Source organism: Anas acuta, chromosome 6, assembly GCF_963932015.1.
Source record: "Anas acuta chromosome 6, bAnaAcu1.1, whole genome shotgun sequence".
NCBI lineage: Eukaryota > Metazoa > Chordata > Aves > Anseriformes > Anatidae > Anas > Anas acuta.
In genome coordinates this window covers 37,667,576-37,683,001 of record NC_088984.1, presented here as the reverse complement: position 1 = coordinate 37,683,001, position 15,426 = coordinate 37,667,576, and the positions used below count along the sequence as shown (strand labels likewise).

Here is a 15,426-nt window from a genome sequence, read left to right as displayed (position 1 = left end):
TCTTTATTCTTATACTATGGTGTTTCTTATTATTTTCTGACTCCAAGTTTACTTTCCTACATAGCTCTTACTTACAGTAATAATATTCTAATCACTAGTAGGCTGTTCTGATTATGAACTGTAAAGACAGAAGAACAATTTGCCTTGTGGCCAGCTAAAATACACAGCAGTCTTGCAGAGATGATACATTCAGTTTATCTCAGAACTTTTTTTTAACCTCTTTGTGAGTCAACTCACACCCTACAGTGTAGCGCAGCGAGCTGCTTAGCTGCCTTCAGTTGTTGACAGAAGTCATAATGCACATGTAGTAACAAAGCCTGAGGTTTTAAGGCTGTCAGTACTAAACAGTTTACAGTAGAATTTAGTTTTCCTTCTCTGCTGTCACGATTTTTCTATCCCCTCTTTCCTCGTGGAGCAGCGGTCATTTAGAATTGGTTACCTGCCAATGCTTTTTTGAATGTTACTGCAGGGACTGATGTTTTCACCTCGACTTGAAATATAGAAAGTCTCTCCTAGAAACCTTCTGAGCTCTTAAAGATTGTTTTTCAGCTGATGACATGCTAAATGATTTGCACATTTTATGCAAAATCATGTGTATAATATGGACAGAGAAGAAATACTATATTCAGGTGATCTCATGCTGCTATCTTCTTTCTTTCAACCTGACTGGATGTTAGGTACTATTAATAAATGAAATGATTCCTATTTTTTTAATAGTTAGGGATGTCATATTCTGGTCTTTTGTAACACTGGTTGCAGAGATCCAGAAGACCATAATGGTTAGTGCTGGACTTCTAATGTTTTCCATAGTTTCTTGTAGCAAAACCAAAACTGGGACAGCATTATAGTTACTGCTTGCACAAGAAGTTGACAGTATTGCTGCTACTACCACATGGGTAAAAGCAATGGCAGGTTTGCAAGGTTTTTGTTATTTAGGCCTTGGCTTACTGAAGTAGTTTTCATCTCATCTTTAAGTGCTTTTAGTTACATATGGATTCCATAGAACCTAAACTACTACAGGGAGTTTGACTTATGCAGTACAGTCAGGGAAAAGCCATATCTCTTAGCCTTTCAGTGAGAAAGTTCTGTGCTGAAGTCATCCTGTAATAGAGAAATGGAAACTTGGAACATTAGATTCAGTTACAAAGAGCTAAAATAAATGCAGAAATAAAACTGAACACCTCCATAGTTCACAGTATTTTATTGCTACTTAGACTGGGAAGCTCGAATTGACAGCCATGGACGAATTTTTTATGTGGACCATGTGAACAGGACAACAACGTGGCAGCGACCCACAGCCCCCCCGGCCCCACAGATTCTGCAGCGGTCAAATTCCATACAGCAAATGGAACAGCTGAATCGCCGGTAAGAATTACCATCGTTGCTTGTGAATTGTGTGCTTACAAAACTGCATTCACTATGGTAAGACTGAACAATGAACAGTTGCTATTGCAGCTGGCCGTATGTATTTATTTTTATGTGACTGTTCTTTTTATGTTGCATGTGGGCTTCTAAGGCTTTCGTATCCCACCTGTGTTCAACAGCTATGTGGATAAAAAAAAATTACCTGCTAATGGTTTTCAGAAATTCAAAAGGCTCCTGATGCTGAAATTAGAGAGATTAGTGCATGTTAACCTACAAGGCAGAAAAGAAGGGCAAGCCTGACTTCATTATTACAGTCCCTTGGAACCAGAGGTGGATCACAGTTATCATATTCTATATATAAAGTATAGTTTTCTAACTGTAGGTACCAGAGCATCCGCAGAACAATGACTAATGACAGGCCTGAAGAGCATACAAATGCAGTGGATGGAGCTGGAGAGGAAACTGACTTTCACCATTCTAATGCAGGTAAAAAAGAAAAAAAAAAGATTTATTTCTTGCTAAATGGAGCATTCATCCTGTAGATGATTTATTTAGTGACATAAGGCAGAACATGATTTTTGCCCCTGAAAATCTGGGTTGCCATTTGTTTTCATTGTTGTCTACTTTTGAAGGTCATGGCTCACCCTGTTTGATGTGCTGAAGAGACGAATGTGAGATTCAGAGCCTTTTTCTGTCAGTGCCTGACTGGGTTAAAATATAGGCAAGACATTTACAGAGAAAGAGCATAAAATATAGGACTACAAAGGACTTTGAGCAGTCATCTGTTTCATTTCCTTGGTGAAGGTAGATAGGATGGGCTGCACCTAACCCATCCTTGGCAAATTCCAACTAATGTGTCCTTACTGTATGCAATCAGTGGATATTCTGTAACATTGTGAAATAGACTATTCCTATCCTTGTTAGATCTCTTAATTATTTTGTTGGTGCACTCAGGACTGTCTTCAGTTAGTCTGCAGCTCCTTAGGGATATTTCAGAAAACTAAACGTGTCTGTGGCTGTTTTACTGAAAAGACTGGAAACTTCCCATGTCTTACAGACAAAACTTCTTACACATAATAATTCCTTTTTTTTTTTTTTTATTCCCGAATGACACTAACCACCAATGTTCAGTCTTTGATCTGCAAAAATCACACCTGGATCTTTGTGTGCAGATCTTCAGCATGGAAGACTGATTATTCATCCTGTGTTTGTGCAGTTGATTATCCATACCTGCACATAGATCTTTTCACTTTTCTAATTTGTCACTATGATTTTTCAATCTTCTCCATCCCACTGTCCAGCTACTGCAGCATACTCCTAGTGGGAGTAAGTTCTGTCCTCCTTATTGAGTCATTAATAGAAGTAATGAATGGGACCAGACCCATACAGATCTCAATGGAACCTCATTTGGTGTAATGTGTTTGTTTTTGTGTTTTTTTTTTGTTTGTTTTTTACTTAAATGGTAACTATTCTTCAGTACATTGTTGAAACTGCTGTATACCCCTGATGTTTCTCCCCAACATGATTCTCATGATTCTGAGAGTATCAAGTAAATAGTGTTAAAGGCCTCTTAACATTCATAGGTTTGCCATGGGGACCTTGTTGCAATTTATATTTATGGACATGCTTGGGAACCCGAATGATTGGAATTTATTTATTTTAAATGATTGTAAACTCATGTTCTGATATTTTCAAGATAATCAGTGCTATATTAAAAACATTTCAGGTGCAATTATAACATGTAATAAGTCTGAAATAATTGTATACCCAGTGCTTTTCTTGTGTGAATCCATTTAATGTAGTTTTTTGCAGTAGTGTTTTGGTAATGATTATTAGTGGATGTCATTCACTTTGCTTTTAGATTTTCGAAGAGAGAATGTGCTGCCTCACTCTACCTCCAGATCCAGACTTACTTTATTGCTCCAGTCTCCCCCTGTGAAATTTCTTATCAGCCCAGAGTTCTTTACAGTGCTGCATTCTAACCCTGTGAGTATAGTTTGTACAAGTAAAAAACTTCCATAAATATGCTTTTATATACATGGATGTCTTGCATGCAAAGAGACTACTCAGTGTTTGACACTAAGGTACTGACAGTATTTAGGGAGGTGGGATACATTCAAATGCTCATATCATTCCTTGCAAATGGTGAGCTATCAGACATGGCTATAGTTGGTATTAGACCTACTACAATTTTTATTTTTGACTCAGCTCTTCATCTTTTTTAGGATACCAAGCTCACTTGTTTATTTGAAACAATAGCTTTCTTATTGTGCTTTGCAGAGGGTGACAGACAATTCTCAGAATGAAAAGTGCAGCTTCTGTTTTAAGTTTTTTTTTTTTGCTGCTCATGGGATTGTGTGTACTCCCCAGATTGCCTGGTTTATATCAAAATGTATTAGAGATCACGCTGGACAAAAAGACATCTTAATTTATGTTTTCTATTTTAACTGTTCTTCAGTGATTCTTCCTATATAGTTGTTTCATTATTTTTCTTCCTTTGCATAATGGGGTGTATAGTGTAAACAGAAATAATGGGATGAATAACTTATTGTCTGCAAGCACACTTGTTAGTAATCCAGTGTCGTGGTTTTTTTTTAATTACTGGTTGGTGTTAATTTAATTTTGACATGTATGCATGCCTGAATGTGGCTGAATAATTCTGCTTGTTCTGCACTGCTTTACCTTCAATATTTGAAATAGGGCAGAAGTGAGTAAGACATTTGACCAGGGAGTAGAGGTAGGAGCACAGAGTGATTTAGGCAACAGCACAGTGCAATTGGAGAACCTATGTTTTAGCTTCTGTCTATTGCTAATCCTGAAACAAAGACTTGATTTCTGGTTATCTGGGATCTTGGTTTGGAGAAAAGGGTATTAACTGTTTATTTTCCCTTTTATTTAAAGTTTTATACCTTAGTGCTCTCATTTTACTCTTCTATTTTAATTTTATTAGATACATTACACATGGGCATGCAATTAATGGGTTCTTCCCCCTCATCTTTTTATATTTTTAAAATGTGTAGGTAGAAACAATATTTATATAGAGTTGTGAAAATTTCTACAAGGATATATGTGTCTATCTTGCAGAAAATCTTACCAGCTTTATGACAGTGTTCTTTCTGTAGCTGCATTTGACTCTTACTCCAGAAATCAGAGAATATCTATGAAATCTCTAATTTTCAGCAATTAAGATTCTTCACCATTCCAGGGACAAGAGTGTGGTAAAAGGAGTCCGAAATAGAGTATTTCATGCTTTGCTGAAATCGGTCAATAACAGAAGTTCATATATATAAAGTAAAAAAAGAAATATTGAACACTTATTCCAAAACCGCAGAAAGATGACCATTTTTTTTATTGTTGTGGCTTAGTTGGAAATTATTTTTAAGGGTTAAAATGATTTATTTATGGTGGAAATGTCTTTTTGTAATAAAAAGAAATTTTATCTTTCAAAATTATGTACTTTTGTTAATGTGTTTTTCAGAGTGCCTACCGCATGTTTACAAATAACACGTGTTTGAAGCACATGATCACCAAAGTCCGGCGGGACACCCACCATTTTGAGCGCTACCAGCATAATCGTGATTTGGTTGGCTTCCTAAACATGTTTGCTAACAAACAGCTGGAGCTGCCAAGAGGTTGGGAAATGAAACATGACCATCAGGGCAAGGTAATTGTAATGTATATGTAGCTCTGCTGAATGTTTGATTTTCGGAGGTTTTAGTGTTAAGACTTACTTGGTTGCTCTTAACAAGAGCATAAATATACATAGTTCTCCAAATGTAAAAGGTGCACATCCTTTTTTTCTTCTTTTGTCAAAAGTAGATTGTAACTTCTTATCTGTGCTGACAAAACATTATATGAAAGAAGGAGACTGGTAAGTGTGTATTAACTGCTACAAGGAAAAATGGTAGAAAATGGTATAGTATTTTTACTGTGAAATAAGTTGGATATTAAAAATTTCTTTTGAAAATAATTATCTAGTGTGCAGCTCTGTGAACTTTGAAGAAAACACAACAGTGAGTTTTGCCTGTGTACTCAGAAGAAAATTTAAATGTAAGCTTACTTAATTTTTATCAGCTGATTTTGATTTAGTTATTGTTGGGGTATTTATATGAGCTTTTTTCTCTAACTGTCAGCTTCAGCATCTCAAGTGGAGTTTATTAGCATTTATTATTTGGTCTTATTTTCTTTAATAGTTAACAATTTTCTTTGGTGAATCCTCCATCCAAATGCTAAGTAGCTCCAGTGTTCATCAGCTTCTGAGATATCAATGTACTCAAAAGCCCTCGGGATGCTCATTCTGTTGGCTGTGTTAACTGGGTAGAAACCATGTTTAATGAGTTCCATTAAGTAACAGGGATCTTGAATGGTTGCAAATTCTACTGCTTTTCAAAACAGATGTTGCTTATGAAGTTCTAACAAAATATTTTAAAATCAAAGAAAAACAGACAAATTTTTACAATAGTAATGTAATTTTAATGTAAATTTAAACTAGTACATTCTTGCTATCTAGAATATGATTTCCTTTGCAAAAGATATTAAGGTTAAAAATAGACTGATTAGCATGTGAGAAAGTGATAAGGCTTAGCAGTTTGTATGAGATGTCCTATTTAGGCTCACTAAGGCTCACTAAGCTTATCAGTTTATAACTTTATCAGTCTTCATAGGCTTAGCTGTGACTGTCTATACAAATAATAGTCTTGATGCTTGAAAAGATTGCAGACAGCTCCTAAATTGAAGGCTAGAAAAAGTGCTTGAGGGTTGTTTTCTTCCTGGATTTATTGACTTGAGAAAATACTGTGTTTTCCCATTAGATAGGGATGTGCAATTATTTAACCTTCTCATCTGCACCTCTCTGTCTGTCTTTTCTGTTCTACGTCATCCTTTTCTGTTCAGTCCTTCAGAGGCCAGTTTCCTCCTGAAGAATATGGCCATACCTGTGCGGTGTCAAGAGTTGGACTTGATGATCCTTAAGGGTCCCTTCCAACTCAGGATATTCTATGATTCTATGATTCTATGATTTCAATTTACTGCAATAGGTGTTCCATAGGGAGAGTTAGGCCTCTGGGTTTCTGGTGTGGTGTTTGGTAACAGTAATACTATGACAAACATTAATCAGCAAGAGGAAGCACTGAATAAATCCCCGCTGGGATTTCTTCACTTTGAATTATGCTCAGTATTGTTCATTCTCATTATGTTGGATTGTCTTTGTCACAGGCAGCACTTGTGGCCAGTAAGAAAGCTTATTCAGCAGTTGAGAGAGATGATGGCCAGTACATGGTGACCAGTGCTTTATGAAACAAAACCGAAACTCAATCTACTTTTATTAAAGTATAAGCTATAGAGAAGCAAATAGAAATTAGCCATGCCACAATATATAATTATGTCTCATTTCCCTGCCTATTCTTTCTTGCTGAGATGAGGTTTTCCTTTATTTTTGCAAGTATATTGTAGTAAGAGGCTTGGTGCTCTTGCTCGCGAGGCACAGTGATTGTTCTGACCCTAATACAGCAGAGTTTATACACCCCAATGTCACTGCAGTTCTGGTGGCTTGTCCTCTTCGCAGGCTCTCTTCTATGTGCAGACAGGGACCTCCTACCTCTGAACTCCCTGCAAAGCTGCACAGCTAAGCCCAACTGCCCACTCTTCTCTGACTCCTCTGCCTATCCCCTTCAGAGGATAAAACCTGTTTGGCATACAGTTCTTCTGAAAGGGTCTGCTGTATCTCAGACAGAGTATCCAATCAGTATTACGGATCAGTCATCAGTCACTGGACACAGGGAGGCAGAGGGCTGCTGGGGAAGGCAGCAACAGGAAGCATCATCTAGGCCAGAGAAGACCCTGGGCTGAACCCAGTCTGAGCAACTATTCTGAAATTGTGTGCTGCCATGTACATGTATACGTAAGCATCCCAGGGCATTTGTGCAATATGTGTAGGCACATGGCAATATTTTAAAGACACCTGTAAATGTGTGTGCTTTTTAAATAGATCTCCACTAGATGTTAAAATAAATAGTAAGTTTATAGTAGGGTTGTTTTTTTCTTTCTTTCTGTGGTCAAATTGTGATTGGTTATTAATGTCCTGAATAGGAAGAAATAATTTAGGCATCTATCCATGTTTAATGGATTAAATGCAGTTTGGGCACACCAATCTTACGTCATTTTCTTCCAGCTTTATAGATTTATGAATTATAGCTAACAAGAGATATGAAAGGGATTTTTGGAAAAGAGACTGTGAGATGCACTGTATTTTGAGCTGTGTGCCAATGTCCAGATTAGCCTAAAGGTTTGAAGCTCCAATTATTTTCTTCACTGAAGCTTTAAAGTAGTAATTTATGCTATATTTGAAAGTATGCTGCTACTAGCTGGCCTGCAAGCATTCATACTTAATAAGACGTGATTGTTTTAAACTTACTGTTTAAGGTTAGTTGTTTATTTAAATTTAATGCTAAAGAGCACTACATACAGTATTAGACTGCTGCATTGAGTCAAAGAACCGTGTAGTGCAGCTGTAGGTAGTACTTTTTCCACTGTTGAATTGGTACTTTTTTTTGTTGTTGTTTTTCCTATGTGATTTTACAGAATAATGTTGGTTTAATGAAACCAACCTTTGGTTTGATGAAAGTGCTTCACAGCTTATAAATATGCATAGGCCAGACTAGATAAAGTAGTAGATAAAGTGTTTCAAAACAAACAAATTAACTGTTAGTAAGTGAAGTAGGCCTATTAATCAGGAGCAAAAAATTCAAAAAGCTTAGATACATTCCAACAGTCCCTTTTGGTCATTTCCCAGGCCCCAGACTGAAATTTTAGAAATGCTTTCACAGTGCCTTCCCACTGCTTTTATGTTCTCTAGTAGGTAAACTTGTGCTGCTGCTGACATCATCGTTTGTCAAGGTGAACAAGTCCTGCATCAGGCTCAAACACTGCAATTAAAATTGCAATTGTTTGATAACACCATGTACTTTGTGAACTGTGGAGCATTGTTTCATTTAAATATCTGTAACTATTTCAGCTGGTGAGAACAGCTTCTTAAAGTTTCTTCTTTAGTTTAGAGCTTCTAAACTTCCTTTGATTAGTGTTCAGGTGATGTGATTCACTGCCTGTACGCACAGGTCGCAAGTTCAGGCATTGCTGTTAAAGCTGTAGGAGGCTTGCTGCCCTCTTCTGGAATGTTTCTGAGGTTCTGCAGGTTTGGTGTCCCTCCTGCCTCCTGCACAGCCAGGTGTCAGCCTCAGTTAGCAGCTCCATATACTTACCCTTCCTTGGGAATTGGAAATAATAACATTTTCTCTCATCACTGTCCATAACAATACTTAGTTGCTATATAGCATGGCACACTGTTTGGCTGCCTACTTTCGCAGCAGTCAGAAGAATTCCATTTTCTCTGTTCTGTGTATACCAAGCAGCCTGAAATAATGGTTTCGTGTATGCTCTAGGCTGCTGAAAGATCTAGCTCTTCTTGTCCCTGGTGGGCTGACTGAGGTTAGAGGAAGAAGCAGGGAAACAGACAAAGGAGAGTAATTTTAGCCTGGACCAGTTCCCCAGCTGGGTTCACTGCTTGGCCACACAAACACTTGTGCCAGCACAAGTCAGGAGGGGTGCACAAGGGATGAAACAAGTGGTCAGGGTAGGGGAAGATGGGAATGTTTATTTTGCTGACACTGCAGGACCGAATTGTTTTGAAACTGTGGTCAAAGTACCTCGCTGGTATCACAAATAGAAATGGTTCCAGCAGTCCCTAACCACCTCTCTGCTGGTCCAGACTCTTCAATTCCTCAAACCAGATGTCACTTTCCTGTTACTCTTCTACTCAAAACCTGGCTTTTTTATTTTATTTTTTCGCTATTTCCACATGTTTCCAGCATTGTGACCAAAAAAACCTAAAGTGTGTTGAAATAGGACTGCTGGTTTCCAAGTGCAACACTAGCTCTGGAAAAAGTTTAAATCTCAGGGCTTAGAAACTTTTTTTTTTGGTTCAAATTGGAATGAAGTGCAGGAGGTTTTCATTTTCCAGGATATGTGCTCCTGTGACCTTGCTTTCGGCAAATGGCTGCCCAGTCAGTGTGTGGTTGTTCTCACCAGTTACCTGGTTTCGATGTTTTTGTTGCCACCTTCTTTCTGTCCCTGACTGATGTTTTTTTAGGTTAACAAACATTGCAACAGGAGGATGGCAAAAATGCCTTTTGACCTGTAATCACGGTGCAGCATAAGATGCAATCATGCACTTAATAAATACACGCCCAATTGTATTCATAATTATATGGTAAATAGATCACAAAGGCGAATAGTTTTGCCACTTAATGACATCTTTTTAGATGTTTATAAGGAAATGAAAGAGAAAAAACACACACAAGGATGACTTTTATTAATTTGAGTCTCTTCTTAATGATCATAATAAAATTTCTGATGCTTGTCAGCTGAAGATTTCAAAGGGCTTTATAGACATGAGTGAAGCAAGGTATTAAAGAATTCATCCCTCCAGTGAGTTGAAAAACTGTTATGCTTCATCTGCTGAAGGGAATCTTTTTCATGAGCCACAGCAACATGAAAAAGATTTTCCAAAGCTTAACATCAGAGCCTGAATACACATTAACCTTAGCCATTTAACTCTTTGGTGGTTGGGTAGTCCTGCATCACAGAGTTGACTAAACATTCCTTTTCCTTTCTCTAGGCTTTCTTTGTTGACCACAATTCCCGCACGACCACATTCATTGACCCTCGGCTTCCCTTGCAGAGCAGCAGGCCCACTAGTGCTTTAGTCCATCGGCAGCACTTAACCAGGCAACGCAGCCACAGTGCCGGTGAGGTAAGTTTGATTTGCTCCTCCTTGTCAGGAGCCATCAAGTGTTTAGGGTCATTCCCATCACATTCACTCTTTCACATCATTACATTCACCACTCCATTCTGTCGCAAGGGGCGTGATTGTCCTGTAGCTGGATGGTACTCAGCTATAAACGTTTATTATTTTATTTGCCAACCAGAAACCTCATTGTTTCTTTGGAAATATATAAATATATAGCTTCAGGAAAAAAAAAAATCAGGCATGAATTTTTAATAATCAGTAACCCCATTTAACAACAGGAAAGCATCTGATTACAGATTATGAGTATCGATATCCTGTCTTTTATAGTCAATACTTAATAGCCGTCTAGCTTGTTGTCTGCCAGTTATGTTGTTACAGCTCTGTAAATAAGAGAAAAAAAAAGAAAGTGCACGTGTATATACATCCAGATGTGCAACTACCTGAATAAGTGTAAAAAAAATATCTTACCACATGGGTTTGTCAGACTGTTATATGTACGTAGGTATGTATTTTATCTCTGCTTTCTAAACAGAAATACATGGAAAAGACTATTCTGTTGCTGGTGTCGCTGTGGACCATTTTCACCAGCAGTCCCCGTATTGTTGTAAATTCTTTTCACTTGTGAGCAAATGTGTATTTACAATGACTCAAACTTCAGTTGTAGTTGTTATTTAACATCCGTAGCATTTGCTGTGAGGAAGGCTATCCCCTGACACAAAGAGGAATATGCATTAGAATAGCTAGTGAGATGCTCTGGTTTATCCTATTTTTAGCTTGGAGTTGTGGCACATGAAGTTCTGCCAGATAGCTGTTTCAGAGCAGGCATGAATCTTCTCTGCCACTTCTCTAACAGAGCTTCCGCTGAGCTGCAGCGAGTGTTTTACCATTGGTTGCAAGTCTTGTCATATCCTGTATGAATATGGTTTAGTTGCAAGGGGTACTTTCCAGAGCTTCCCTTCCTCCTCACCTCTCACCCTCTCCCTCCCCAGGTACATTTTACAAATGGTTTTAAATAGCATTTTCTGTCAATGTGGTTGTGTTTCATAGGCACTCATGTCTTGCGGCAAGCAAGACAGCTGGAAGTGTCTTCCTATAGCTGTTTCAGTCTTCCACAGGGTAAAACAAGTATTTGTTTGATTTATAAGAGAGCAGATCTTTTTTTTTTTCACTTTACCAAATATACACACCGATTATCTTTCTTTTGCACTTCAGAGTGCAGAAGCTCTGCATCAAAAAGATAAATGTCAGCTGTGCTGCTTGAAGTTGTCGATACTGCAACATAACCTGCAGGAAGTCATCGCATTATATTGCATATACAGTGTTGATTTCCTGCATGAATTTCCTATTCCATCAAGACACATGAAATTCCTAAATCATAGTTTCTGCATAGTATTTTAGAAATATTTATTTGATACAATTACAGTTGTAGCTTTATTTTGAATATAAGTATAGTTCAAGATAGAAATCTGAAACAGAGCAATACAATACAGTATTCCCATTCTGGGACTGATGATGTTATGATGTTCATTTATATGCATATGTTTGAATCAGAAAACCAGTTTTTCTTCTGCCCTTATGACTTAAGGATTGCATATTTGTAGCTATTTTAACCCATTGATCAATCAACCCATTGATTTCTGTATGTTATTGCAGAAAGATGAATGCTTAATGAAAAAAAATCTCAAAATACTTTATTTGCCTTGTCATGAACTTTTCAAGCCATTGACCCAGTTTTTATAGGGAGATGCTCTAAAGCAAACAATAACTAATGTAAGGAATGCCTTTTCAGCTAAAGCTGAACTGCAGCATGAAGCTGGAGCTAATAATAATGTTATTCCTTTTCCAGCACAGTGCCTACAGGAATTTATTTATTTTTTTCTTCTGAAAGAGTATTATCAGAGTGCACAGAGATCTTGGAAGATGTTTCAGTACTTCTGCTGCTTTGTGATGACAGAGATTTGATTTAACAAAACCATTATAATTACTTGATCTTTTGCAGTTGGATTTTTTGGAGTTCTTTGGAGTGTGGAAGTGTAGTTCACATGATAACAATTATGTATAGGCTGAGGGACTGAGAATTAAACATAAAGGGCAAAGAGGATGAAAAAGTGGTTGAACAAAATGCCTTATATAGATAAAATAGAAAATACACTGTAGGAATAACAGAAGCCTCAGCATACAGAAAATTGTGGAAGTTGCTTTGACATCACAGATGCTACCAGGAACAATTTTACATATAAAAAAAAAAGTTCATATGCAATGGTTCACTTCCAGAAGGAGAACACAAAAAATTCAGAACAGTTCTCCTAAATGATTGTAAGAAGCATATTTTTACCAATTTGGGACTCATTTGCCATGCTGAATGTGAACTCACTTCTTTATCCTGCTGTTTCAGCCACAAAATTCTTTCCAGTTTAAGTTTAGGGAAGTTCTCATGCACAGAGGTAATAGAGGTTACGGTGCTAATGAAAGAGCTGAATTTGATCTTTAATGTGGATAAAGATGTACATGAATTGCAGTGATTGTGCTTACTTGTACATTTTCAGGTTGGAGAGGACTCCCGTCATTCAGGACCACCAGTTCTACCAAGACCATCTAGCACATTTAATACAGTCAGCAGAGCTCAGTACCAGGATGTGGTTCCAGTGGGTACGTCAACATATGGTCTCTTTTCAGAGAAATACTCTCTGACTGAATGTGTCACGTCCGTCTGCACTGAAGGTTTTTTCATTTGGTTGGGGTGGGTAGAAGTTATGATTTGTATGTTATGAGCAATCATTCAGTTGCAACCTTCAGGAATAGCACTAAAAAGCGTCTACACAGAATTGAACAACTGATGCAAAAATTCTACCTGTGCTGAGCTTCCTAATCCCCCCTACTCGAAGTGGTGTCAGCAAGTTGAAGACAGTGAGTTAAGTTGGGTCCTAATTGGACACCATGTATTTCCAAGTGATATTACAGAACTTCTGGGCATCTGTTTTGGCAGGAGTCCAGAAGGAGTTAATCAGCTTGGAATTAGTCATTAGCTTAACTTCTGTTCTCAGTTACATACACACAAAATTACTGATTTCTGTGCCACCAAGAACAGAATTTAGCTTCCTGAATATAAAAGCTGTCATATTGTGCTAAATCAAGATAAATTAATCCGATTGACTATAACTGGCTTTTTGTAATGTGGTATGTTTACTTGGAAATCTCTGCTAATTTAAATCCCTCCCCTTGCCATGGATATGGTGTGCATTCAATGTCGGCTCAGCTATCAGTGAGGATTTGAATGTGGATGTTTCCAATGGTTGTTTAATATTTGAGAATGGGTTGGACACCAACATCGAGTGAGTCCTGGAATCTCTTTAGAACAATGAATACATATATAAGAAAAGACATAGAGTACCTATTTTTTGCCTTTTTTTCCTCATTCCATTACATTTCAATAGCTTTTCTCTAAGTCTGCCTATAGCATTTATCAGCTCATCTTGGAAGGTTGAATGACTGCAGCCTACTTCCTTATACATGCTGTCTGTTGGTACTTGAGAAACATGGCCAAATATGACTTGGCTGTAAGTCAACACTGGAAATGCTTATACCATCAGAAGTATGTTTAGCTTTAGATAATGTTTGTTAAGTGCTGAAAATGAGTTTACTATCGTATTTTGATATATGATCTTACAATTCTAAGAATGATAGCAAGAAAGTATAGGTGTTATTGAAGTATAAGTTATTTAATAATTTTATTTCTGTCTTTTTGCAAAGTTACAAAGCAGAAAATGAGTAACATTAATCTTTGAATAATTTGAATTGATAAATAAAATCTGTTACTACTAAAATGACATAACTGGCCTGATTATATGTCTGGTCAAAGTCTTGAAAAGCTGCATCTCAGTACCAGATAAAGTTACAGTAAGCACACAAAGAAGTATGGGTTAAGGTTTGGGGAGGAGCCTGGATGTACAGACATCTGTTTGATTACATTGCATTTCTGAAACTTAATCAGGCCCTTAATATGGATAGCATTACATGTTACTTCTCAGAGGAAGAGGTGAAAAATATTCAGCTACATGCACCATTTTCCTACATGCAGCATGTAAGAACTTTGTAATGTGTAAGGGTGTAGTCGTCTTGTATTCTTACATAGCATTGTAGGTCTAAGTTACCATACAATTGATGAGAAGAATGACATTTTAAATTGTCTATCAATTTATATGTAGGTACTTAATCTGGTCTCTTAGTAGTGCAATCAGATAGACACCTCCAGAGGGCAGTTCATCCCTCCTACACTACTCACTCTTCTCCAAGAGCCTCTGGAGATTACGGTGATGCTGAACAGCTAGGGAGGAGAAGCTAAAGGTAGTTAATAAAGAACCTTGTCTACATCACTATTAAATACACCACTAGAAAACAAGGTATTGGATTCTTCATTACCCTAACTGGTATATTTATAACACAGTAAGCAATGTCCTTCATGCTCTGTGTCACTTCATATTGCCCTTGTAGGACTGAATATGGTTCGGTGCAGTGAAAACTAAGGTCCTTGCAGTTTTATTCTAGCAATGAATTCTCTAGTTCGGCTTCAGCTAACAGTGTGACTGATAAAATGCAATACGAATTTCTAACAAGGTTAGCACTGCTAGCAGTGGGAAGTGTATGGCATAATTAGGTCTGGTTCATTGTCAGAGGAAGCATGTTCCCCACGATAGCAGTATCAGTAGCCTCACATGATAAATATATTGACACGGTCCCTCTAAAGTGGTGGTAGAACTGTGAAGATAAAATTTGCTGTCATTGTTGTTCAAAACCCAAAAGAAATGTCATCCTGTCTTTTAGTATATCATTGTTTCAACACAATATTTTTGTTGGTATTTTCAGCTTACAATGACAAGATTGTTGCATTTTTGCGGCAGCCCAATATCTTTGAAATTCTACAAGAGCGTCAACCAGATCTTACCAGGAATCATTCACTCAGGTAATAAAATTCATGGAATCTGCTGTTCCAATCTAATACAAAATGGGAATTCAGAATAGTTTTTCTTTAAAATTAGTAGTGGCACATAACAGGTTGTAGAATTTTGGCCTGTGAGAGACAAACATATCCATAAAGCTGTGGGCAGTATTTCTTTGTTGTACTTTTTTGTAATTCCCTGAAATAAGGTTTAGAGAAACAACTGAAATGTGGTATTACAAAATGAAGGTAAAACAAACAAACAAACAAACAAAATGTATAGAACAACTTATGTAAGAGATTTGCTGATGTCTTCAAAACA

The 15,426-nt window shown here is 37.3% G+C and overlaps 1 protein-coding gene across 4 annotated transcripts in view; it reads left to right on the top strand.

The window, feature by feature from the left end:
* The window catches only part of HECW2 (HECT, C2 and WW domain containing E3 ubiquitin protein ligase 2), a 192,688-nt gene that overhangs the window by 140,174 nt on the left and 37,088 nt on the right, over positions 1–15,426 (top strand). For all 4 annotated transcript variants that reach the window (XM_068686569.1, XM_068686568.1, XM_068686567.1 and 1 more), the window contains exons 11-17: positions 1,215–1,365; positions 1,748–1,851; positions 3,227–3,351; positions 4,844–5,029; positions 10,037–10,171; positions 12,715–12,817; positions 15,032–15,128. In XM_068686569.1, the coding sequence (XP_068542670.1) occupies positions 1,215–1,365; positions 1,748–1,851; positions 3,227–3,351; positions 4,844–5,029; positions 10,037–10,171; positions 12,715–12,817; positions 15,032–15,128 (901 nt within the window). The remainder of the gene's footprint in view (positions 1–1,214; positions 1,366–1,747; positions 1,852–3,226; positions 3,352–4,843; positions 5,030–10,036; positions 10,172–12,714; positions 12,818–15,031; positions 15,129–15,426) is intronic.